Source organism: Diceros bicornis, chromosome 28 (genome assembly GCF_020826845.1).
Source record: "Diceros bicornis minor isolate mBicDic1 chromosome 28, mDicBic1.mat.cur, whole genome shotgun sequence".
In the NCBI taxonomy this organism is placed as follows: Eukaryota; Metazoa; Chordata; class Mammalia; order Perissodactyla; family Rhinocerotidae; genus Diceros; species Diceros bicornis.
This window is the reverse complement of record NC_080767.1, coordinates 38,687,083-38,713,429: the sequence shown is the minus strand read 5'-3', so window position 1 is coordinate 38,713,429 and position 26,347 is coordinate 38,687,083. Positions and strand designations below refer to the sequence as shown.

General features: G+C 45.2%; 1 protein-coding gene across 11 annotated transcripts in view; it reads right to left on the bottom strand.

The window, feature by feature from the left end:
* Positions 1-26,347, bottom strand: part of PRRC2B (proline rich coiled-coil 2B) — an 88,649-nt gene that overhangs the window by 25,376 nt on the left and 36,926 nt on the right. For 5 of the 11 annotated variants that reach the window (XM_058524317.1, XM_058524318.1, XM_058524320.1 and 2 more), the window contains exons 6-14: positions 22,733-22,876; positions 20,608-20,849; positions 20,026-20,147; positions 19,437-19,579; positions 13,527-13,617; positions 10,939-11,131; positions 6,573-6,888; positions 4,642-4,841; positions 1,542-1,737 (exon numbers count right to left, since the gene is read on the bottom strand). In XM_058524317.1, coding sequence (XP_058380300.1) covers positions 1,542-1,737; positions 4,642-4,841; positions 6,573-6,888; positions 10,939-11,131; positions 13,527-13,617; positions 19,437-19,579; positions 20,026-20,147; positions 20,608-20,849; positions 22,733-22,876 — 1,647 coding nt within the window. The remainder of the gene's footprint in view (positions 1-1,541; positions 1,738-4,641; positions 4,842-6,572; positions 6,889-10,938; positions 11,132-13,526; positions 13,618-19,436; positions 19,580-20,025; positions 20,148-20,607; positions 20,850-22,732; positions 22,877-26,347) is intronic. The other 6 variants (XM_058524321.1, XM_058524322.1, XM_058524325.1 and 3 more) reach the window with 3 other exon arrangements.

Below are 26,347 nucleotides of genomic sequence, written 5' to 3'. Positions count from 1 at the left end.
ACAAGGGTGCTTCATGCAGATTAAAAAACCAGATGTAGTGAAGTCCAAACCGGTAAGCTTCCAGAGAGAGAAAGCAAAGCTGACAGGCCTAGAAGACCTGACAAATCTACAATCATCATGGGAGATTTTTTTTCTCTCTCTTTTTTTTTTTTGGTGAGGAAGATTCGCTCTGAGCCAACATCTGTTGCCAATCTTTCTCTCTTTTTTGCTTGAGGAAGATTATCCCTGGGCTAACATCTGTGCCACTCTTCCTCTATTTTGTATGTGGGTCGCTGCCACAGCACAGCTTGATGAGAGGTGTAGGTCCGTGCCCAAGATCCGAACCTATGAACCTGGGCCACCGAAGTGGAGCACACAAATTTAATCACTAGGCCACCAGGCCGGCCCCATCGTGGGAGATTTTAACACATCTCTTAGTAATTGATCAAAGAGACAAAAAATTGTGATGATATAGATATTCACATAGCATAATTAGCTAGCTCAATTTAATGAACCACATCAAACTGGAGAATATATATTCTTTTCAAGCAAACACAGAATGTTTAAAAATAAAAATAAAAAAGACCATGTAATAGCCCATAAAAAAAAATCTCGACAATGTCAAGCAATCCAGATCAGGGTTGGCTGGCACGCCACGGCCCTTGAGTGAAATTCAATCTGCCGTTTGTTTTTAAAAATAAAGCTTTACTAGAAATTGACTATGCTCATTCATTTACTATTGTCTATGGCTTTTTTGTTCCACAACAGCAAAACTGAGTAGCTCAAAGCCAAAAACATTTACTTTCTGGTATTTATAGAAAAAGTTTGCTGACCGCTGGTCTGTATCATACAGACCATATTATCTGACCACAAAGCATTCACATTAGAAATTAACACCATAAAGATAACCTTAAAACTCTAAATATTTGGAAAATTTACAACATACTATTAAAAATCATCAATCAAAAAAGATAAATCAAAATCAGACTAACATTTAGAACTGTACAATAATACAAATGTATCTTAAAACTCACAGAACTCACAGCTCAGTTGATGCTTAAATACTTAACAGGAAAGAAATTAATGAGCTGAGCATCCAACACAATTAAGTTAAGAAAAAGAACAGAATAATTTCGAAGGAAACATGAGGAAGAAAAGCAGAAATTAATGAAATAAAATAGAGGAATTAAGAAACCCAAAAGCTGCTTTTTAAAAATGACATTGACAAACCATGAGCAAGATTAACCAAGGGAGAAAAAGAGAGAAGGCACAAAGAACATCAAGAATGGAACGAGGCAAAACAACATAGCAGAGATATCAACTTTAATTAAAGCAATTTATAATGCATGATCGTAAGGACTCTTCCCAACAATTCTTTGTGACAGCTGCTATTATCAGACCCTCATTTTGCTAATAAGGAAGTTTACAAACAGACTGGTCATGTGACTTGAGGAAGAGGCCAAGCTGGAATCCAGGTGGGCCTGTCTACCTTTTGAGGCAACACCCTTACCGCCACACCATCCTGGGCTCTGCAGGTATGGCCCACTAGACCTCGTGCTTACCCGAGGGATGCAGGGCTGAGGGGTAGAAATCCACTGGGGTCCGAGTGGGCGTGATGCGTGGGTCCATGTAGGAAGGCATCATCATCCACCTGGGATCGAAGCCCAGCATCTGGGGGTGGTGAGGGTAGAAGGTGCGTTGTGGGTGCGAAGGCGGAGGGTACACCGGCTGCCAATGCTGCATCTTATACAGCTGCTCCTGTCCCGCGGGAGAGAGACCTGGTTAGACAGGTGTTACAGGGCAGAGGCACTGCAAGCACGTGTGCGCGTACACTCATTCTTCCAGCTTTTCAGCAGGAGGCACAGAAAGCCCACCCAGAACAGAAGACCAAAGAGGGAAGGATGTGCAGCTGCTCAAAAGACCCCACTGTATTACAGCTTTCAGGCTGTGGACCCTCTCCCAAGAGTGGATGGACAGTCATGCCATTATCACAACTGGGGCCCGTGCGCTCCTCTGCTACCCAAGGCAGACTGGGTTTGCATTTAGATCAAACACTCTCTGGAACAGACAGCTGACCAGCACACCTCCCAGGGAATCTCTGGATGCTGGCCACCTCTCTCCATGTCCACAACCACCACGGAGAACAGTTGTCATCACTTCCTCCTCACTACTGCTTGCTTCAATCATTCTCCACAACTAGACTGATTTTTTTTTTTTAATAATTTTGTTTATTTATTTTTCCCCCAAAGCCCCAGTAGATAGTTGTATCTCATAGTTGCACATCCTTCCAGCCGCTGTATGTGGGACGCAGCCCCAGCATGGCCGGAGAGGCGGTGCGTCGGTGCACGCCCAGGATCCGAACCCGGGCCGCCAGCAGTGGAGCGCACGCACTTAACCGCCAAGCCACGGGGCCGGCCCCACAACTAGACTGATTGATGAGACTGATCTTTTAACACACACTCACCTGATCATGTCCACACCCTGCTTCAAAAGAGCCTTTGATGGTTCTCCACAGCCCGAATCCCACAAGGTTACAAGAGACCTGCAGGGCCCTGCAGGATCCTGCCCCATCTGCCTCTCTAGCTTCATCTCACGCGATGGCCCTCGCTCTCTGCTCCATATGCCTGCTGCCCACTTCAGGCCTTGGTAGCATACTGGGCTCTCTGTCTGGGAAGCTCCTGTTCCCTCCACCCCCAAACGTGGCTCACCCCTACTCAGTCTTTACGTTTCAGCTTAAAAAGCACTTCCCCTGGGAAGCCTGTCACAACTCCCCAGGCGAGATCAGGTCCCCTTGTCCTCTGCTCTCACAGCACTGTTATTAAGTTTCCTTTGCAGCACCAACAATATGCTATTATTTTCTGCTGCTGGTTTCCCTCACTAAATCATAAGAGACTGCGTGCTGAGTTCACTGTGGTATCCTTGCCTCCTACCACCAGACTTGGTATGTAGAAAATCTGTTGCACGAAAGGATGAACATAAAGCGTCAACAGCATATTCAAAATCAAAGATCTGGACCCAGTGAGCGTTCATCTCAGCCCATGCTCCAAAGCATCAGTGACCTCAGGGCTGCCCGCACAAGTGCACAAACCAGCATTCCAGCAGGACTCAGGTGCAGAGTCAGACCAGGAGGACAGCCGACTCAGCTACAACCTTCCAATCTGCAAACAAGAGGCCACTCCACCAGCCCGCCTAGGCTGGATTCCCTGGATGGCTCCGTCAGCACTCCGGGTATCTTCTAAGAGCACTCAGAACTCAATAAATAGAGCTCTCCCAGCCCACACAGGAGGCTGCAGGCCTCTACCCACAGCTCCTCCTCCCGTCTAGACTCCGGGTCCCCAGGGAACCTGACCAGACAGTCTGTTTGCCAGACTCCTTCAGGCTGCCCTGGCGCTTTCAGACTTCTTTCTATTCTAAAGGAAGGATTTACCCATCACTATCCCCCAGAAGAGTAACCTAGAGCAGTTGTTACTGCTGTGTCTGGCTCCAGTAACTCCAGAGACCTCCCCAGTTAGTAATTCTCCACCAAGCCCCTGAGTACGTGCACAGTGCTCGCTCACACTACAACGCTATAAAAGCCCAAAGAACATCACCTCCTGCTTATAGCACAGGACCTGGTGAGCTCCTGGGATGCTTCCTAGGAGCCCAAGGAAAGGAGCATCTGGGGTGTAGGTTTTAAAGGAAACTAAAAGAGATGCTGGGAAAAGGCTCAAAACCTTGATTTGTTTCCCCAGGGCACACACATTTTGAAACATTTTTGGTTATTATTAATAATCTACCACACACCTAGCTGTGGGCTATGTCCATGTATCATCTCAGTTTCCCACCAAAATGCACTGCTCATCAGTCATCATTTGTTCCTTCATTTATTACTCCTATAAGATGCATAATCACCAATGAGTGGTTCCAGCTGGAAAAGATGACCAGGACTACAAGAAATCAGCTTGATTACAACCATTACCCACATGATCTTCTTCAGGGCAAAGAGTAGGTCCCTTTTAAGGTTTATGAAAGACCAGTAAAGTTGACACTGATAATACAGATAAACCAGTTTATAGAGCACCATAAATCTCTCACTGCTGAGAGGCAGGTGTTCATTCTTCCTGGTTTACAATGACCTGTCCAAGGCCATACACGACTAGACAAGCTGCATCATTAGGATCAGAACCCACAACTGACTCAAACCTACAAACCTATGTCCTTAACCCAAAGCTAACACGCCTCTCTCCGACAGCTCTCCAAGCAGCTCCCAGGCCTTCGGACTCCTTGGAGGGTCCCAGGGTGGGGCCACTGTCAGTCTAAGGAGTGGCCATGCTATGCTCTCAATGAAAAACCCTTCTTCCAGCTCAACTACACGGAGTCCAGTGCATACACCACTAACTCTTCCTTACCAATATTTGACAGCAAGCTCAATAAACTACCAACCACGGTTTATTCATTCACAGGACAAATCACTTGGGAGAAATAAATAACGGCCAGGGCTGATCTACCAAGGCCGTAAGTTTTGAGGTGCAACTCCTGACATCCCTGCTGGTGACTGTGATATATGAGGGCAGAGTTTCTTTGCCTGTTGTGATTGAAGGGGGCATGGGGCAGGGGAGAGGGGACATCCGCTCCTTAGTCAGGTCTGTTTACAGCAACCTTCTAAATGTCTTCTTTATTTACCTGTTGCTGCTGCTGCTGCTGCTGTTGGCGCTGGAATCTGGGAGGAAGCGACTTCTGGTACTTGCTGAACTCCTGTGCGGGGGACCCAGCCTCCCTGGCCCCCTCCTCACTGCTGCCGCTCTGAGCCACAGCGGGAGGAGCTGTGGGGGCTTCTTCTGAAAATGTGTTGGGAGCTTCCTGGGCAGGGAACTCAGGGGAGCCTAGAGAACAAATAACCCGAGAAACGGCTGAGGTGAGCTCACAAAAGCTTGGCCCACCAGATGTTTAACAACAAATGCTTTTTCTTGTAGGTACTTTTGTTCCACTGCTAGACTATTCACACCCCCAAACCCCGGCATTGTGGGAAATGCTCCACACGCGCAGCTCATGGATTCCCCACATCACCCATCATCACTTTAGAGATGAGACAACTAATGCTCGGGAGGGTAGGTGAATTGCCCGAGGTCACACAATCACCAGTGCAGCTGGGATCTGGTTCCAGGTGGGAGAAGTTTTATTAGAAAGGATCCCGGTAAATCAGAGCAGCCAGGAGCTCGAGGACAGCCCACACAGCCACCATCCAAACAGCATGAGTCAACACATCCACAGGTGTGTGACCTGGCACGTCACTGAGCCTCTCCTTGCCCACTTCCTTGCCCACTTCTTCACGGGTACAATGAGGACAACGACTGTGCCTGCCCCAGAAGGCTTCCGTGAGAATTAAATGAGATAATCCACAAAATGCACTTACAACAGCGCCTGACAAGTAGTAAATACTCAACACAATTTCCCATCATTATTCTCTCTGAAATTCCCTTCTTTCTTCCCTCCATCCCAGCTTTGCATTTTTTAACCCTGGCTTTATTGAGGTATAATTGACATTTGCATTCTTAATTCTACTGCAGACAGCAAACAAACCCCGATGCAAAGCCTCAGGGACTCTGCGGTGCATGACAGAGGAACACTGCAGAAGGGCAGGGTGGGTGCAGGGAAGCTCCAGGGCACACGCAACACCCAGGCCCGTCCTGAATCACAAGACCCTGAGGCCCACCGGAGGACCAGCAACAACTGACCACACTAACCCCAAAGCAACCCAATTCCTGGACTCGGCACTGGCCCCTCTCAGTGAGTACTGTGAGACTGGGCACAGGCAGACTTCCGTGAAAGGGAATTTACAGACGACTGTCGTCGAGTTCTCTGAGTTCCCTGGCCAGAAGGGCGCTGATAACAGATCACCAATAAGACCCCCAGCTGAGAAGCTTTCAGGGACTGAAGCTAACATCAGGCCCTCCTCTCCTAAAGATAGTTGGTTTTAGTTGATTTAAGAAAATCACAAAGAACATAGCTGATCACACTCTTTAAAACTGCTAGAAGAGACTCTCCAACGCATAGCACTGTTCAATGTCTCTTACGTAGCCATGTGATCCACTCCTTTTAGAATTGATGCCAGGAACAATGTATTCTAACAAGCAGGCGTGCTTCTTTCAACGTCACGTGAAAGGATCCTGTGCTTGTACTCAAGTCCTCTAGCACCTGCATCTTTGGTTGAGCACTGCTGGTAGTAGCAACAGTGATAACAACAGTGACAACAAAATTGGCAACATTACAGTAGGTATATGCTTTCTGCATCTAGAAACCGAGCACAGTGCTTTATGTACATTACCTCATGCAGCCCCTCAGCGTGTGGGGAGGTACATACTATCATCATCCCATTTTACAGATGCAGACAGAGGCTCCAGATAGGTAAGGTGTGTAGCCAGCTAGTTGAAGTAGCTCAAATCGGATGTGAACCCAGGCGTGTGACCCAGGCCCAAACTCTCAGTGACTGACACTTCCCACTATCATCTACTTGTCAGCCGCAGTTTGTGCTAAGAAGCCAGGGAGATGCAAACAACAAACCAGTGAAAATAGCCCACGGTTTCCAGTTCATGGGAGAGGGGCCCACCACTCACCTTTGCGGATAGCAGGGCCGTTCTCCTGTGCGGGCACCTTCTCAGTGCCTGGCGATCGGGGGACTTCCTTCTCCACCTGTTTCTGGGCCTCACTCGCCTTCTGAGCCTGCTTACATTTTTGGTCCAGCTGTTTGAGCTTGGCGGCACAGGCAGCCAACCTCTCTTCCCGGGCTCGGCGCTCCTCCTCTTCCCTGCGCTTCCGGGCTCGTTCCACGGCCTCGGACATCTCTGACTGGATGAACTTCTGCCGTGCGGGTGGCTTATCCTCTTTGTCCTCGACAGACTGTTGCCGGAACATGCTGCCCATTGAGGACTTCTGCCAAGAGAAGAAAGTCTCTGATGAAACGGGAGGTCACAAACCCAGGAGACAGGCCCACTCCCATTATGGGATCAGTTCTCCCTCCCAAGATCCATGAGCACCCGAGAGGCAGCACAGTCACGCAACAGGCGGACCTGGGTTTTAATCCTGCTCTGCCCTTTATTACATTTGGAATGAGATTTGGGCATGTGCCAAGGTTCTACACCTCAGTTCCTCATTTGTAAACTGGGGATGATAAAGGAAGCCCTTGGGATTGTGAAGTTGCAATGAAATGTTTGCAAAGCACTCAACGCTGTGACTGACAGACAGAAAACACTCAGTAAATGGGCACTCTCACCACTACTCACGGGCACACAAGGCTAGGGCCTCCAGAGCTAATGAACAGAAGCAGGAAACCACACACTCCTTATTTCTGCTCCACTCCTCCTCCCATGAAAATATATAAACCTCTAGGTATAAAGAGCCATGAGAAACTGAAATTCACAGTCGGACATATGGTTTTTCAAAGTGATTCTTTATATAAAAACAAAAAAGCATCTCTAAAAACATCTCTTTTGGATATTTCATCCACTTCTGAGTTTCTCACTGGCTGCCAGTTACTGGACAACAACCAGGTGCCAAATATGCGGTGTGAAAAACACTCAACACTGGGAGGATTTCTCACTGATCTGCAAGAAGTGAAGCTGCACGCAGAATATACAAGAGCACAAAGGATGGGCAAGTTTAACTGAACCTCAGCCATTGAAATTCCAATGAGATAAGACTATCAAAAAAATATACAACTTTCTGTTTTGAGTGGTAGTTACACAGATGTATATAGTTGTCAAAAGTCATCAAACATAAACAACCAAGATCTTTGTTATTATACCTTTACTTGTGTGTTGATTATACGTCCACAAAAGCAATATGCAACACATTTACTGTAAACAAAGAATTTTCTCCTAAAAATTAACTTCTCATAATCCAGAGACAATTACTACAATCATAAAAGAACATAAACTTCTAATCTAGAAGCATGAAGGTACTTTTTACATAATATAACCGGGACCAAAGTGTGTACTTTTCTTTCACTTTGCCCTTAAATATTACCTTCTGTCCATGTTCTGTAATAGCTGTGCATTGTCTCAGCACACAGCCTATACCATATGTACCTTATCCCCTGGTGTTCAATACACCCTTGCAGATAATCCTTAATGCATAGCCCTGATTATTTCCTTCAGAATTTCCCAGAAACGATATAGCAGAATCAAAAGGTATGTGTACACTGCCAAGCCCTTCAATGTGCCTTTCTAAACTTCCCTAAGATTAGCTATCATTTTATAGACTAAATATTCTGCAAAATATTTGAACTGCGACAATCTTTTGAGAAATTTGGATGCATAAAATTATATAGATTTTATCTTTTTTGACTCTATTCAGTTAATCCACAGTGTTGTTATGAGCAGATCAAAGTGAAACTTTCTACTGAATACTGAGCAACCCCAATATATGAATGAAATTCAGACTAATTGCAGGGTAACTTCCAAGAGGAGCACTGTGTCTATTCTGCTTCACTTTTGTGTCCCCTGTACCTAGCACAGCACTTGGCACATAATATGCACTTAATAAATTAAAGACTGAAGACAAGGGTATTTTTAATTTATAAGACATGGAAGAGGAGTCCTTTGAATAGGAAAGTGTGTTGAAAATGGCAAGCTTTGCCAGGTGTATTTAAATTAATGCCTCTCCCATCCTCAGCTCTGCTCCTCTTGAACAATGCAGTCTCAAAGGCATGAGGTATGGCAAAACAAGGTAGGCATCTAGTGCCAGTGAGTCACGGTGGCTCAGAGCAGATGGTTAGAGCCCAGGGAGGGTAAGGGAGGAGGGTGTTCACGTAGAGACGTGGCTGGTGTGGGAGCTGGTACCCAACCAAGCTGGGTGAGGAGGAAATTCTAAGGAGAAATGGCCCAACAGGGAAATCCAGGGCATCCATGTGGGAGGCAATGACACTTGAGTGGGTGAGGAGGGCATCGGTGCAAGGGAGAGAGGGTGGTGGCAGAAATGGGAGACTGGTCACATATAGGGGGACTGACCAAGTAAGTATAAATATTAGGGACAAGGGGAGACAGATTTCTCACTGTTGGAGAAAGGAATTATAAATATGAAATGGGAGAATATTAGAACAAATTGGGTGGAATTGGAGATATCATTGTGAATTCATGGCTTTCCATATAGATAGATATAGAAATAATAAATATATGAATGTTGTGTCTATATGTATACACATTCCCTAACTCTGGCCACTGAGAGGGCCCCAGAGCAGTGAGCCCCCCAGTAGCAGTGAGCATGAGCCCCCCAGTAGCAGTGAGCACTCCCAGTGCCCACGTGCTGGTTTTTAAATACCAGGAGGGGTGATTCCAGGGCCAAGGCAGGGTAAGGACAAAAGGAGCTTGGAAAAGCTTGTTCTATCAGAAAGCAAGGATTTGGGCCAGCCCCGTGGCTTAGCAGTTAATTGCGCGCGCTCCATTACTGGCAGCCTGGGTTTGGATCCCAGGCGCGCACCGACGCACCGCTTCTCCGGCCATGCTGAGGCCGCGTCCCACGTACAGCAACTAGAAGGATGTACAACTATGACATACAACTATCTACTGGGGCTTTGGGGGAAAAAAGGAGGAAGATTGGCAACAGATGTTAGCTCAGAGCCGGTCTTCCTCAGCAAAAAGAGGAGGATTAGCATGGATGTTAGCTCAGGGCTGATCTTCCTCACAAAAAAAAAAAAAAAAAAAAGCAAGGATTTGCTCAAAAAAGGATGAAGACATGTAAAAGACAGCTTGAAGAGGCTCCTGACAGCCAATCAAAGACAATTTGAGCTTCAAAACAATGAGAGTAACAGATTATAACCTAATGATATAAATAAATTCAAAGTTTGATAAAAAAAGGATATTCATAGACTCAAAGTATCTCCCCACAAAATTCTCCTCGATTACAAATGGGGATGGAGGAGAGTAACGCCACGGTGTGAAACTCAGCAGACACCACCTTAATCAAGAGACCAATGTGAAGGCTGTCAAAGCAGGACAGAGGGGAATCACGGTCACCTGGTAGGATGCAATGAGAAGAGTTAGGGTCATTTCTGAGAGAGTCTAGCCAAAAATGGAAACTCTGAACCTAATCATGAGGAAGCAGCAGACAAACCCAATTTGAGGTACATTCCAGAAAATAACTGGCTTGTAATCTTTACAAGTGTCAAAGTCATGAACCTTAAGGCAAGGTTGAGGAGCTGTTCCAGACTGCAGGGGACTAGAGACAAGAAAACTAAGGCAGCATGTGACTCTGAACTGGATTCTTTGTATAAAGGACATCAATGGGACAACTGGTAAAAGTTGAACAGGCACTGAGGATTAGATGCCAGTGACGCATCAACGCTGATTTCCTGGTTTGGATTGTGGTTCCCTAGAAGGAACGCCATTTTTGGTAGGAAAGAGACACCCAAGTGTTCTGTGGTAACAGGACCTGATCAGGCTGGCAACTTACTCTTCAAATGGCTCAGAAAAAAATATTCTTTGTATTGTACTTCCAATTTTTATATGTTTGTGACTGTTTAAAAATTTTTAAAGAATTTTTTTTATTTTATTTTATTTATTTATTTTTCCCCCAAAGCCCCAGTAGATAGTTGTATGTCATAGCTGCACATCGTTCTAGTTGCTGCATGTGGGACGCGGCCTCAGCGTGGCCGGACAAGCGGTGCGTCGGTGCACACCTGGGATCTGAACCCGGGCCGCCAGCAGCGGAGCGCGCGCACTCAACCACTAAGCCACGGGGCCGGCCCTAAAGAAATTTTTAAGTTAAAAAAAGAGAAATGTCCACCTAGGACTTTTCAAAAACCCAGCCACTGAACTCATTAAAGTACAAATGCACAGGGCAGCCAACTAGATGACCCATTCTAGTCACTGTCTTGGGACCCTCGTCAAATGAATGTGAAAAGAGCGTGCGTGTGTGTGTGCATGTGCACGTGTGCATGTGTCCCAGCTAATCACAGGCAGAGAACCCCTCCAGTGCCCTTGGTACCTGGTAGTCAGGGCCTGACGCCCAGCTGTGAAGCTTCCTTGAAGGTGGCTGAGGTTCTGGCACCTTCCGGACGACACGAGTCATGCCAACTGTTTCGCCCCAGTCCTTTCCTTCCTCTTGGCCACGCCTGGCATCAGCACTGTCCGCAGAGCTCATTGACAGCTGCCGCTGTCTCCTAGGGTCCCAAGTGTTCCTAGGACAAACCACACTGAGTGTTAGTTTTCCCAGTCGGTGCAAGCATGGTCTGATCTTACCAATCAGAGACCCTTTGAATCCCAAAGCCAGCTGTCTATATACCAATTACCTTCATTAGAATAGATCTACTCCCACTTATGGGTGAGAAGACATGCCCAGAACACCAAAATTCAGTTCCAACATTCACCAAGTCACTCACACACACAAAGCTTCAGGCAGGATGTTTCACATGCATTTCTTCATTTACTGCAAAAAAAGTCCTTGCTCCCTCCGTTTTAAAGAGCTGGTAACTGAGTCTCGGTGGTTGGAAGCTGTCCTCCCATGGAGGAGCTAACAGACAGGACCCAGGACTCACAGGTGAAGGTCCTTCTCCTTATACTACAGCTCCTCCCCTGTGCTTTGCATAAAGGAGACGCTTAACAAATGCTCCTCCAAACAGCGAATCATGATGCCATGATAAAGAGAGCGAGAGGAGAGGAGCACATGGAGCACGGAAAGGAGAGGAGATGACAAACGGAGGCTGGGGGAGGGCTCAAAGAGGAAGTCTGGGCAGGGCTCATCTTTACATGCTAGTGTCAACAAAGGCACTGGGGCAAAACACTTATGTGCATTTACTGAGCACCTCTTGTATGCAAAGGAAGTGCCCAGTAAACACAGCAGAGTTCAGAGAAAGGCAGGGAGTCGGGTCTGGCTAATATGGTGGGTCTGCGTGTGTCCACACACGCATGTATGTGAGCTGGAGGGAAGAGGAGGCAGGCGAGGTGGATGAGGAGACCATGGCAGGGCAACAACTGCTAGTGACTCCTGACGTCACTCTGAGAGACACGGAGACCACAGTTCCAACGCTCCTGATCCTCCACAAAAGACCTGTGTTTAGAAGACGACTAAGGCACAGTGTGACTGATAAGAGGAAAAGAAGGAGTCAAGCTGGCTAACTTCTGAATGGTCCAGAAAAGAAAGGATGCCGGTCCCAGTGGCCCCAGAGACAATTAGCAGGAAGGGATGGAGTCAAGGGAAGTTTCAGGAACCCAGCATGATTGGGGAAATAAAGATGTCAAAGAAAGCTTGGGAGTGTGTAGTACGAGTCCCTGGGAGCTGGAAATCATCAACCAGCTCAGAGAACACTGAAAAAAGAGCAGGCTGAGGGAGGCTGAGGTGTCTTAGTCATGGCCAGTAGCAAAACTGGGTCCAACAACCACGTCTAACTCTTTCAGTTGAACATTCAACTCACATCAACTCACATCAACTGAAAGAGACATGGAACAGAGTGTCCCACTGCTCCGGGAAGTCTGTAAAATTTTATATCTTTGCCTTTGATTTAAATTCTTGATCACTTCTCCTTCTGAGCTTAGTGGTCCAAGAACTGACCCATGGATATTTCCCAAGTGCACTCAAAGCTTCAGTTGAAACCAAAAAGCATTAAAATAAATTACAGAGGCCTCAATTAGTGAATTGTTTGTGTATCATCAGAGAAAGAGTGGCAGAAGATGGGCACTTATTTCAAAAACTTTGAAGCAAAAGATGAAACAAAGAAAAAGACTTGCAGACTCAACTATATAGACATTCAATTATTGACAATAAAATAGACAAAGGGAAAAATATTAAAGCATTAATATCTAAAAAATATAAAGCATTAATTACGTTTTAAAGGAAAGCATAGTAAGTCTAATAGATAACGTACAAAGCAAACAGGCAATTTCACACAAAGAAAAGCATTCATATTTGCTGGTACCCAAAAAAATGCAAATTAAAGCAACCATAGGTCCTATTTTAAAAGTACTAGCCAGTGCTACTGATATTATGGTAAAAACTAGAGGGACTACAGTACAATGAAGTATTTTCCAAAGGGCATTATGAGTAAAACTAGTCCAACGAAACAATCCAGAAAAGAGAGAAAAGATTAAAGTGGTCAATTAAGTTTAGGAAATCTGGCATGCCCTGCTTACTGCTTCTCCTACCTCCCCAAAGATTCCCCACATGCTTCAGCATATACCAGGCCCTGAGCGACCTTGGAGTAAATGAGTAAGTTGAACCCAGGGTGGTTTCCCGCACTTGCTTGGTGAGAGAAGCCTTTCTGGGCACAACACCCACAAGCAATCTGCGGAACAACATGCTCGGGAAAATACTGGCACGGTGGTTAAAAATCACTAGGACTCAGTCAGCCACGCCTGGATGCAAATCCTGGCTGCATTCCCAAACAACTGTCCTCAAGAGATCGTCCATTCACCCGCAAAATGGAAACAATACCGGCCTGTGAGGCTGCTGGGGCAACTAGGAAACGCACTTGGCATGGTGACCAGCACACGGCAGCACCAATAAGCACTGATGCATTTACACCCTACTAACGTCAAGTTCACAGGAGCGGTGCTACGAGCAGGGACGGGGATCCTTACCACTTTGGCCTGCCATCCTTCACAACTTCTTCCTCCTCTTCATCATCACTGAACTTCAATTTCTCAGAATAGTCCACTTCCTCATGGAGGCCTACAACAGGTGGGGGACCAGGAAGAAAGAGAAAAAATGAGAATCTCAGCAGTGCCAAGAGTGCCAGTGGGGCGCTTGCTCCAGTCAGGAATGATGCCAACCCAGGTACGGAGTAAGGCAAACCACCCAGCTGCCACCAGCAGAACAAACGTTGCAGATAAAAGTGAAGGACAGTTCTGGCTTCTGGTAACAGCAAAACAGCTGGTTAGACTAACGCTCCACAGATAACAGTTCTTAAATCTGGACAAAATATTTTTAAAATGTATTAGAAGGTGCAGGAGAGTGAGCAAAAGCAGGCAAAATCTAGTTAAGAGTCTACCTTAGCAAGACAGAAACTTTACCAGTGAGTCTGTGAGCTACCCCAAGCCCTGAGCAGCTCAGGTGGCAGAAAGTGTCCATCGACTGATGAGTGGGTACATAAATTGTATAGAAATCCATACAATTGAATAGCATTTGGCCATAAAAAAGAATGAATACTGACACATGCTACAATACGATAAACCTTGAAAACATGCTGGGAGAAGCCAGATACAAAAGGCCACATATTACACTGTGTGATTCCATTTATATGAAATGCCCAGAATATGCAAATCCACAGAGACAGAAAGTAGATTAATGGTTGCCAGAGGATGGGGGCGGGGGCAGAGGAGTGCAGGTGGTAATTGGGAGTGACTGCTAATAGGTACGGGCTTTATTTTGTGGGTGATGGAAATGTTCTGGAATTGGATAGTGGAGATGGTTGCACAAACTTGTGAATATACTAAACATCACTGAATTGTAGACTTTTAAAAGGGTGAATTTTAGGTTTTATGAAAATCTGTTACGTGAATTATATCTTTAAAAAAAGGAAACAATAATAAGCTCAATCCAATTAAAGGTAGAGATAGATTTGATGAAAGAGCAAGTGCAGCTGCATGCTTACTAGATCGGCACTTTAAATACAAACACAAATGAGAGGAAAAGGACGGAAAAAGACATACCATGAAAACAGTAAATAATTAAAGTTAGAGCAATGATATTAACATAGGACAAAACAGACTCCAAGACAAGAAGCATCACTAGAGATAAAGGAGGACACGTGAAACAACACGAAGGGTCATAGGTCAGAGTCATCCACACTATGAAGTGCACACGCCTAATAACAGCTTCAAAATACATGAAGCAGAAACCGACAGAATTAAAGGGAGAAACAGATAAAGCCACAATTAGAGTGGAGAGTGGACCACGTCACCGTCAGTAACTGACAGATGTCGACAAGAGTTATCGGTAAGCATACAAGGTCTGAACACCACTACCAACCATGCTGGCTAAACTGCTACTGACAGAATATGACACCCAACAACCGTACAACACACATCCTTTTCAAATGCACTTGGAATGGTCACTGAGACAGACCATATCCTGCTCATAAAACAAGTCTCAGGGGGCCGGCCCCATGGCATAGGGGTTAAGTGCACGTGCTCCGCTGCCGGCGGCCCAGGTTCGGATCCCAGGCGCACACCGATGCACGGCTTGTCAGGCCATGCTGTGGCTGCATCCCACATAAAGTGGAGGAAGATGGGCACAGATGTTAGCCCAGGGCCAGTGCTCCTCAGCAAAAAGAGGAGGATTGGAAGATGTTAGCTCAGGGCTAACCCTCCTCACACACACACACACACACAAAACAAGTCTCAATGAGTTGAAAAAAACTGAAATCACACAGAGTATGCTCTCTGACTATAATGGGATTAGAAAGCTAGAAAGCTCCGATAATTAAAATGAATAAATCAATGAAACAGAAAACAATCAAACAATGGAGAAAGTTAAAGCCAAAAGCTGCCTCTTTGTAAAGACTAATAAAACTAATAAGCCCTTGGTAGAAGTGACAAGAAATAGAGAAAAAACACAAATTACCTAATTATCAGGAATGAAAAAAGGTATATTACCACAGATCCCACAAACATCAAAAGGAAAAGGAACATTATCAACAACTTTATACCAATAAATTGAACTCAAAAGAAATGAACAAATCCCTTGAAAAATACAATTTATCAAAAACTGACACAAAACAACAGAGGAAATATGAGCAGCCCCATAACTAATCAAAGAAATTAAATTTACCATCAAAAATGTTTCCACAGGGGCCGGCCCCGTGGCTTAGCAGTTAAGTGCACGTGCTCTGCTACTGGCAGCCCGGGTTTGGATCCCGGGCGCGCACCGACACACTGCTTGTCCGGCCATGCTGAGGCCGCGTCCCACATACAGCAACTACAAGGATGTGCAACTATGACATACAACTATCTACTGGGGCTTTGGGGAGAAAAACGGGAAAAAAAGGAGGAGGATTGGCAATAGATGTTAGCTCAGGGCCAGTCTTCCTCAGCAAAAAGAGGAAGACTGGCATGGATGTTAGCTCAGGGCTGATCTTCCTCACACACACAAAAAAATGTTTCCACAAAGAAAACTCCAGGGCCACATGTTTCACTGGTGAATTGCATCAAGCATTTATGAAAGAACAAATACCAATCTTATGGAAACTTTTTCAGAAAGTAGAGAAGGAAGTGTCCTGTCCTGTCTGTTTTCCAGGTCATCTTATGAGCCCAGCATAACCTGGTACCAATACCCAAGTAAGATATTAAAAGAAAAGAAAATTATAGACCAATATCCACCATGAACATAGACACTAAGAATCTTAATAAAACATCAGCAAATTGAATCTAGGCATACAAAAAGGTGAAGTTTATTCTAGGAATGCAAGGTTGGTACAGGATTAAAATAATTAATGCAATCTACCAGCTTACCAAAATAAAGGAGAAAAATGATATAACCACAAAGAAAGAGAGAAAAAGTATTTAGCAAAACTCAATATCCATTCATGATTTAAAAAACAAAACATTCAGCAAACTAGAAAGAGAAGAGAACCTCCTCAATCTGATAAAGAACATCTCCAAAAAATCTATAGCTAACATCATTATTTAATGTTGAAACATTAAACACTTTCTCTCTATTATCAGGAACAAAGAACTGAAACATAACATTGTACTGGAAGTACCACAGTGCAGTAAGGCAAGAAAAAGAAATGAAAGGCATATAATCTGAAAAGACAGAAAATTGTCCCTATTTACAGGCGACATCGTAGTTTACGTAAAAAATTCTAAGAAATCAACAAAAGCTAGTGAAACTAGTAAGTGCATTCAGCAAAGTGTCTGGTACAAGTTCAATATACAAAAATCAACTGTGGGCCAGCCCGGTGGCCTAGCAGTTAAGTGCGCGCGCTCCGCTACTGGCGGCCCGGGTTCAGATCCCGGGCACGCACCGACGCACGGCTTCTCTGGCCATGCTGAGGCCACGTCCCACATACAGCAACTAGAAGGATGTGCAACTATGACATACAACTATCTACTGGGGCTTTGGGGGAAAAAAAAAAGGAGGAGGATTGGCAATAGATGTTAGCTCAGAGCCGGTCTTCCTCAGCAAAAAGAGAAGGATTAGCACGGATGTTAGCTCAGGGCCGATCTTCCTTACGAAAAAAAAAAAAATCAACTGTATTTCCACATAACATCAAACACTAAAAAATGAAATTATAGGGCCGGCCCCGTGGCTTAGCGGTTAAGTGCGTGTGCTCTGCTGCTGGCGGCCCGGGTTCGGATCCCGGGTGCGCACCGACGCACCGCTTCTCTGGCCATGCTGAGGCCGCGTCCCACATACAGCAACTACAAGGATGTGCAACTATGACATACAACTATCTACTGGGGCTTTGGGGGAAAAAAATAAATAAATAAAAATTTTAAAAAATAATAAAATAAAAAATGAAATTATAAAAAAAAAATCAATGCCACTTATAATAGGATCAAAAAACACAAAATACTTAGGAATAAACTTAACAAAAGACATTCAAGATCTCTATCCTGAAAACTATAAAACACTGCTGAGTGAAATGAAAGACCTAATAAAGAGATTCACCAGATTCCTGGACGGAAGATTCAAAATTAAGCTATCATTTATCCAGAAATAAATTCAAGACAATCCAAACCAAAATGCCTACAGGTTTTTCGTAAATACTGACAGGCCAGTTCTAAATTTATATGGGAACGAAAAAAGATCTTAGAATAGTTAGAATCTTGAAAAAGAAAAACTTGGAAAACCCATACTACCTGAATTTAAGACTTACTATAAAGCTACAATGTAATGTTGGATAAGGATGAATAAATAGATCACTAGAACAAAGAGATCCAGAAATAGACCTACACTTACATGGTCAACTGATTTTTGGCAAAGGTGCCAAAGCAATTCAACAGCAGAAGAAAAGTTTTATCGACAAATGGTGCAGCACAACTGAATATCCTTATGGAAAAAAACATGAACCTCGACTCCTACCTTACCCCACACACAAAAATTAATTCAAGATGGATAACAGACCCAAAAATAAGAGTTAAAACTATTAAAAAACATAAAGGAATATCTTCACCACTAAGGAGAGACAAAGATTTTTTTAGACAGGTCACAAAAGTAATAACCACAAAAAAGCACAAATTTATAAATTAAACTTCATCAAAATTGAAAGCTTCTCATCAAAACACAGTGCTAAAAACATGAACAGACAAGGCAGGCCTTGGGGAAAAACATTTGTGAAATCTAAGTCACAAAAGACTTGTATCCATAATTTATATCCTAACACTCAAAATGAAAAAAAGAAAAAAGACATACCAGCAGCCAAAGAGCACATAAAAACGTGTTCATCATCATTAGTCATCAGCAAAATGCAAATTAAAATCACAATGAGATACCACTACACACCCACTAGAATGGCTAAAATTAAAAAGACTAACGCTGCGAGATGTAGAGCAACCAAAATCTCGTATCTTGCTGCTGGGAATGTAAAATGGCACAACCACCAGGGAAAAGGTTTGGGTGGTTCTTATGAACCTAATCACACACCTACCCTTTGACCCAAAAATTCCACTCCTGGACATTTACTCAAGAGAAATGAAAATACCATTCATAACGGAACTTCTGAACGGATAAACAAATTACAGTATATTGATACAATGAAATATACCCCAGTAAGTAAAAGCGACTACTGAGACATATAATGACGTTGATGAATCTCTAAAACATTACCAGAGAATAAAAGCTATGTGACTCCACTCATTTGCAGTTCTGTAACAGGCAGAAGCAATCTACAGTAAGATCATGAGAAGAGGGGGAGGCCCCCAGGGCAGAGCTGGGGGAGGAAGACTCATGGGGGAGTGGGGCAGAGAGGACCATCCAGACCCAGGGTGCTGAGGGGAAGTTCTCTACCTCCACAGGGGGTGTGTTACACAAGTGTATCCATTTGTGAAAATTGTACAATTAAGATGTGCGCCTTTCAATGTAATTAAAATCTACTCAAAAACAAACAAAAAGAATTTTAAAAGAAAATAATCAGATTGGGGGATGGGACGAGGGTGAAGATAAACAAGAATGGCAGTGTTGGTTACCTGGTGAAGCGGGGTAATGGGCAGCTGGGGGTTCATTACACTATTTTGTTTTGTTTAACTTTTCCATTACAAAATGTCTTCTTAAAAAGTTAACAGCAAAATCTCCCACAGCTCTAAGATCAAGACCAAAGACCAAAAGAAGATACGGCTCTGTCAGGAAGCAACCACTGGTCTAATCACCAACAAGGATCTACTCAGGGCACTGAAGCTGCTCCCCGCCCCCACGCCTTCATTCCAGCTCCCCAAGAGAAAACACACAGTGGTGTCAGAGGGTTTTCAACCCTGGTGAGCAGAGAACGACTTCATTCCTGCCTTCCTAAAGTGGCAGTGGTAAGCCCACCAGTAAACACCATAACCCACCTGCCCAGCCATCATCAGCATCAGTGTCCAGATCATCAAGGCCCTTCAGGTTTTCCGCATTGATGATGGTGGGCCGTGGCGCCCGTTCCACCAGCTGCCTTAGTGGACGGATAGGGCGAGTCACTCCCAGTCTGTTTTCTTTTCTGATGAGAGAAGGAAGAGTAAAGATGCTGGACTCATGTCAAGTATACAGATGGAAGCAAAACCAAATACTTTTCCAAAAATAAGTCCTACATTGCAAAGGTGCTTGTTTGCATTTAATATTTACATCATCTCCTTTTAAAAGAAATGAACAAACACATCCCAGAGAGAAGTTCTGCCTCATTCTGCAGTCTTATATGCTCAGTGCTAATGCCTAGGATGGCAGCAATAAGCACGTGCCAAAACTTCAACTCTGCCAGGAACCTGAAATCAGAACCCAGTCTCTCGTTCAGCCCCAGGTCCCAGCCATCCCACCTACCCTGCAGGCTGAGTTGGTTTTTAGGTTCACTGTGGTCTCCAGAAGACAAAGCACTGTCATTCATACGTCAGCCCATTATCACCACCAGGGGTAATCACTACATATGTGACTACAATGCAATAGCCTTACCCATCTTGGTCATTCATCTGGAACTGTCTAAAAGGAACACGGGGTTCTAGACGGAGCTGGGGAAGGGGAAAAGATCCTCGTTCCACTGTACCCTGGTTCTCTGATGACTGTGGCGAACACATCTGAAACATAACATCAATGAACAGGATTTTCTGGTAATGGCCCAAATTCTCAATCCCACTTGCATTAGAATTTGTCTTGGAAAATGGAAAACGGGAGAAAGAAACAGGAAAGTCTTAGGGTTTCCCAATTAATCCTACCGCCATCTGCCCCATTTCTTTCCTGCTGTCAGTAAGCAAATTTGGGGACTTGTGTCTTGGGAAATACCTGCCTCTCCTTTTTCTAAAGAACCAAGGCTAAAATAATATCCACATCACCAGGGAAAGAAGCCAGAGGCCCTTAAGATATGAAAAGGGGAGAGAAAATGCAAAACTAATGGGAACCTCCAGAGTAGGGTTTTCAGGGCAAAGAGTGAAGTTGGGAGGGAGAAGCCAAGGTGGACATTCAACCACTTGAAGTAGGTTCTGCTGGACATGAACAATCCGACTTCATGGGAAAAAAAGGCACACTCTGAAGACTTACAAAAGCAGGAAGCATGTCATGGTATGTAGGTGGGTGGTATACATTTCCCATGAACTGTGAAGCCCCTTTGCGGACAGGCTGAGCCGGGCGGAGAGAGGGGTCCTTAGAATCGCTGGTACATGCCGAGGAGGGGGCTCCGTCTCCTGCACTCGAGTTCCTGCTGCCCAGCTCAGTTGGGGAGGCGCTCAGAGACGTGGCAGAAATTATGTTTCGCCCACCGCCCTCCCTCCAGCTTGTCACATCTGGAAATTGAAAGGGGGCAAAAGGGGAGAGGAAAGAGGAGGGGGGAGGAGGGATTGTATGAGGTTCTGAAGGTCAAGGGACCCCCTCATTCACCAAAAAATAAAAAACAAAAAGTGAAGACTCGAGTCAACTGGTCAAGTCGGTCAGGGAAAGTGCGGGACAGACACCCGGCCAGTGAATAGGAACTTGCGGAGGGAAGTCTGATTGTCATAAGGTCCACCAAATAAGGTCCACTGAGAGAGAAGGCAAGTGAAAACAAGACACGGTCTTCACTGACTAACAGAAACCACATCACCCGCAGATCTAATACCCCAAAGAAATCAAGACAGCCCTGACGAAAACAGCCTTGGGTGCTTTCTTCCACAAATACTGACCCAGCCCCGTCAGGATCAGCACTGTGCCCACGCTGGACTGCACATCAAAACCAGTGAGTTCCTGACACACATTTACAAAGTCTGTTTAGCACTGGCACCTCTAATCAAAGAGATTCCTTGGTTCCTAAGACAAAGCAGAGCTGCCCTCACTCCAGCAGGGGCGTGGAAGGGTCTGAGGCCCTGCCCACCAGGCCTTGGCCCCCACTTGCTCCTGCATCAATCCCGTGGAGCCCTTCTGCAGGTCACAGATAAAAACCTGCCGACCTATCTGTCTATCTTTTTAAGACGATGCTTTCCACCAAGTGTAGCCAAGATCTGATGGGATTACAGGCCAGCAAGAAACCAGATAAGCCAAAAGGCTCCTCTTTTGAGTCAACTTTTGGTTAGTGGTTGAAATAGGAAAGGTCCCTAAGTATGTGACCCCTAAGAGAAAGAGACCCAGGATGGGAGCCACAAAATCCAGGTCTGCTCCCAGCTCATCAACCACCTTGCGTGTGATCTTAGGCAAGTCCTGTGGTCACTCTCCGGCCATCTGCTTCTTTTCAAATGAGGAGATGAAACTGATCCCAGAAGCTTCTCCCAGTTCTAAATTTTTATAGTCCTACAAAGCAGCTCCTCTTAATTAACCCCAGAAAGTTAAAATTCTTGGCCCCAGGAATTTAACTACATAGCAGACAAAATAACCCAGCAAAGGCCACTGAAAGGCAGTATGTTTTATTAAAGAGTTGCAGAGTGATCGTTTCATTTACAGGATCTCAGTTCTGACTTTGGAATACTTGGGGAATTAACCAAGACAAGAAAACAAAAGTCCCTCCTATTTCAAGATCAAGCCCCCAGCACCCCCCTACAAAAAACAAGAGCCATTTCAGAATCCCTGATTAGAACAGATAGAAAACCTCATTCCTAAACAACACCTTAACCTCTGACCACCCAACGCCGCTAAGGAAAAAATATTACTAGCAAATATCGCCACAGAATCCTGCTGACTCCTTGGCTAGACCCCAGATGAGGCGACCATGGAGACCAGCGCTGTGCTGGCTACATAACAATCCCCAGGGCAACGTGTTAAAAAATAGAGATTGTACTTTGGCTAGGGAGAACAAGCTGGGAATCAGGCGTTTCAACAAACTCCCCATGTGATTCTGACAGGATTCAGCTAGGTTTAGGAACCTCTGGTTTAGAAAACAAGCTCCTGAATCAGGGACCAAGGTAACTGGCCCTTGGTCCATCCATCCTTGCCATGACCACCCAAGCATATCAGAACTACTATCTGATGACAGCTGGGAAGGCAGACAGGCCTGGCCCAAGCAAAAAGATGAGAAATGACCTCCAGAGCAGCCTAGGGAGGAAGTTCAACAGACACAGACACAGATAACCAGGCTTCCCAGGCAGCAGCCTGGACTCCAGGAGCTCTGATTCTTTGAGAACCAGCACAATTCTAAGAGGGAAGAGAGGAGGAGAAATTCTGCCATCCCACTTGTGCCCAGACAGGGCTGCAGGTCACTTACTCTGGGGGCGGAGGCTTGGTCCTGGCCCATACGACAGATCTAAGACGCCCTTTTCTTTGCCAGCCTTGTCCTGCCCTCCAGCTGCTTTCAGCGTCGGAAATTCCTCGGGAGAGAAGGATAATAGTCGGCTTGAGCCCCTTAAACCTGTCAAGAAAACCAGGAAGATTTATGGAGCAAGGGAGCTGGGCATCAACAGTTCTCTGCTCCACCAACTCCACGCATTGAAAGCCACACTGCTCTGAAGCAGGCTCATTTTAAGTGAGCTGTGCAGAGCGGCACAAGAGTTCCCCAAAGGTGACAAGGAGAGGCTGGTCACGGACTACACCAGGCCCCTCACCAGCTAACCTGCAGGAGCTGGTTACAAAGTGCACGGGTAAGCTATCACAGCTGCTCCAGCCCAGATCCTTAATCATTCCTGGAAGAAGGCAGTAAAGTCCTTCTGGCAGCCCCGGAGGGCAGACAAGAGCAATTGTCAGCAAAATCAGCCCAAGGAAGTCCACTCTGTCACATGGAGGTAATGCCGGCAGAAGGTCGCCCCCCTCATGCCTCCCCAAAGGCCTCCACCCTAGATTTACACTCCTGAGTACCACCTCCTCATTGTCCATTTCAGTTCACCACTTTCTACAAAGTTCCTCAAGCCCTATAAGGCCAAATACTTTCCTCTTGGAATCCTGGGACACTTTCTTTCTTTGTTCTTTCATTCATTCTCCAACACTATCACCTCTTTTAGAGAAGAAGCCTTTTCTCAACTTGTTCCTGTCATTCACAGCACTCAGCACAGACGGCCTGCAATCACCTTTTGGATGAATGGATCATAATAAATAATGCATTTTAGGGTCCAGAGTGGGATTTGGTCCTATTATCTGGAATATGCAGCACACATCCAGCACCATATAAACTTAATAACAGTAATATCACACAGCACAACGTGGGACTGTGATATGCCTTGTTCCCCAGACAGTAAAGCCAAATTTCCCTCTAGGTATCATTCTTAGCACCAGTGATTCATGGACCTGTTGACTAAGGCAGACTTTGCCAGAAAGATGCAGTGGGATTAGTGTAGATGCACAAGGCAGCAATTCATTCGCCATCCCACTTAGTAAAAACATCAGGGTCAAATAAACCTGCCAGAGTGATAACTGGACACATCACTCACCAATGATTAACCTGAGAGACAATCTCCAAGTGTCAGGAGGGAGCTCTACTGCTCCGTGAAGGGGGACTTTGACTCACATAGTCACTTCATTATGTTAAAAGGTCATCAGCGAGAATGAAATATGAAAGTCACACTTTAAAAGTATGGTAGATTATTTGAAGTTTAAAAAAAAAATGCCCAGTACTTTTTTTCTGCCTCAACAGTTACAAAGGTATTATTATAAGCATGAATTAAACTTACCCTCTACAGACAAAAAGGATAAAGGGTAGAACTCAAAATCTCAAACCAAAGTAGTAGTACTCCTAAGGTCTCAATGCTCTGCAATGTTCACCCACCAATTTCTCACACCATCTGTTCTCTGCCATGAGAAACTGAAGCAGTAAAATCAGGGGTTTCTTCTGAGGTCCCACATTGAGCCATTGGTGTTGCTGGCACCAGAGCCCATGAGCCATGAGCCTCCGCCCGAACCACAGAAGCAGGTCTCCTGGATCTGTTCCAGGCGAAACAGACCAATCGAACACCTTCCAAATGGAGAGAGTCTACCAACTCTGGAAGAGTCCTTCCGATCCCAAAGAGTCATGAAAACGTTTGTGGGCAACACCCCCAAGTCTTCCCAGCCCTGATGGCACCACAGACTTGTGACTCTGGCACAGTAAGGGGAACCAGAAGCCTGATTCCCACCCCAGACCCACCTGGGCCCGGCACAAGTCTGTTCTCTCCTCTTGGGCTCCTGGGTTCTGCCATCTCCCAGACAAGCTATCACATGTTTACAAAGCATTTCACTGTGTTTTAAAATTGTCTTCTAAATGGTCTTATTTTTGGTAGGTAATACAATCACAAGGTTCAAAAGTAAGAAGCCATGAAGAGCCTTCCTCCCACCCTGTGCCCCATCTGCCCACGTCTAATGCCCTCAAAAAATCGGGACTTTCTTGGTTGTTTCCCTCCTTCCTTCCTACATGTGTTTCCTTCCATAGATTTTTTTTATTGCCTATACAACATTTTTCTCCCTCATCCCAATTTTCTCCATGAATGGTAACACACTCTACATATTATTCTGTACTTTCTTTCATTTAAGAACATGTCCTGGAGATCTTGCCATATCAGTACAAAACTGCTTTTTTTCCTTTTAGCCAAAAAGTATTTCATTAAAGTACCATAATTTGATGGACATTTCAAGTGATTGTTTCCAATTCTTTTCCTATTACAATGTTGTAATGAATGATCTCATACATCTGTCATTTCATACATGGGCAAGTGTAATTTATAGAGTGATTCCTCAAAGCGGAACTGCTAGGTCAATATATGTGTTAATATTTTGAGGCAGTCCCAAACTGCTCAAATTGGCTGTGCCAATTTATACTAGCTTTTTTTTTAAATCTTTGTAGTTCTTTCTAAATAAAAATTAATACATTTGATTTACTTAAAATCCTAACCTTACAGAAAGATAGGCTGTAGAAAGCCAAAGGAGTACTATCAACAGTCTAGTGGGTACTCTTTACAAAGTCTCTTTAAAGACCTGATTTTAGGGTACTGAAATGCTCGTCGCCGCCCCTCCCTGCCCCTCTCTCATCTTGCTCCCTCCACATAACCCTCTGGGGACCAGAGAATCAGTAAAGCTCTCTTCCGGACAAGGCCCGAGCTTGCCCCGCCTGTTGTGAAGTCAGGAGTGCCCAGGCTGTGCCCACAGCTCCACTGGCACACTGACTGATGTGTCGTCCCCCACGGGAGACTGAGGGGAGAGCCCTCAACTGCACAGTGATTCCAACCCAGAGTGGGCACTGAAGTCTTGGTGGGCGGGAGAGAGGGTGGATACACGCAAGGCGAGACGTATAGCTGTTTTTCTAATATAAGCTACAAAAGGTAAGGTCTGGCGAAGCCTTGGCTGGCAGGGACACGCAGAAGGCAGAGGGCGACGCCAAGACAGGGGGCAAAGGGTGAAGAAGGCAGCCGGTGCTGCTTTACAGAAGCAGAAGCCATCATGGGTTAACCATGGGCACCACCGACACTCTCCCTCGAGCTTGGAGGCAACACCTCGTTTGGTCTGCACAGTAGGGTAGAAACATTCGAACTAACACTGAAAAATCAGAAGAGTTCACATTAAAAAAATCTGGATTTTTGGTTTCTGTCAAAAAAAACGCCCCTGACGCTGGGCCTGCATCCTCAGAGGGCTCCAGTCACTGGAGGGGAGCCTAGTTACCCTCTGCTCAGGTCCCACAGCTCTCTCCCCGCCCTTATCTGAACACGTGACCCTCTCTCTGTTCTGGGTCTGCCTCGGAAGCCATTTGAATCTGTTGTTCAGCATTCATTTAAAACTCTGAACTCTTCCCTTCCGCTCACCTCCCCCGTCTTACTGAACTACCACAGTGGCAGTTCAGCCGACCACACTTCCTCAGTGCTTCCTTAGTGTAGGGCACAGCACTACAGGTAACAAACACCACATACCCTCTGAACTCTCTGGT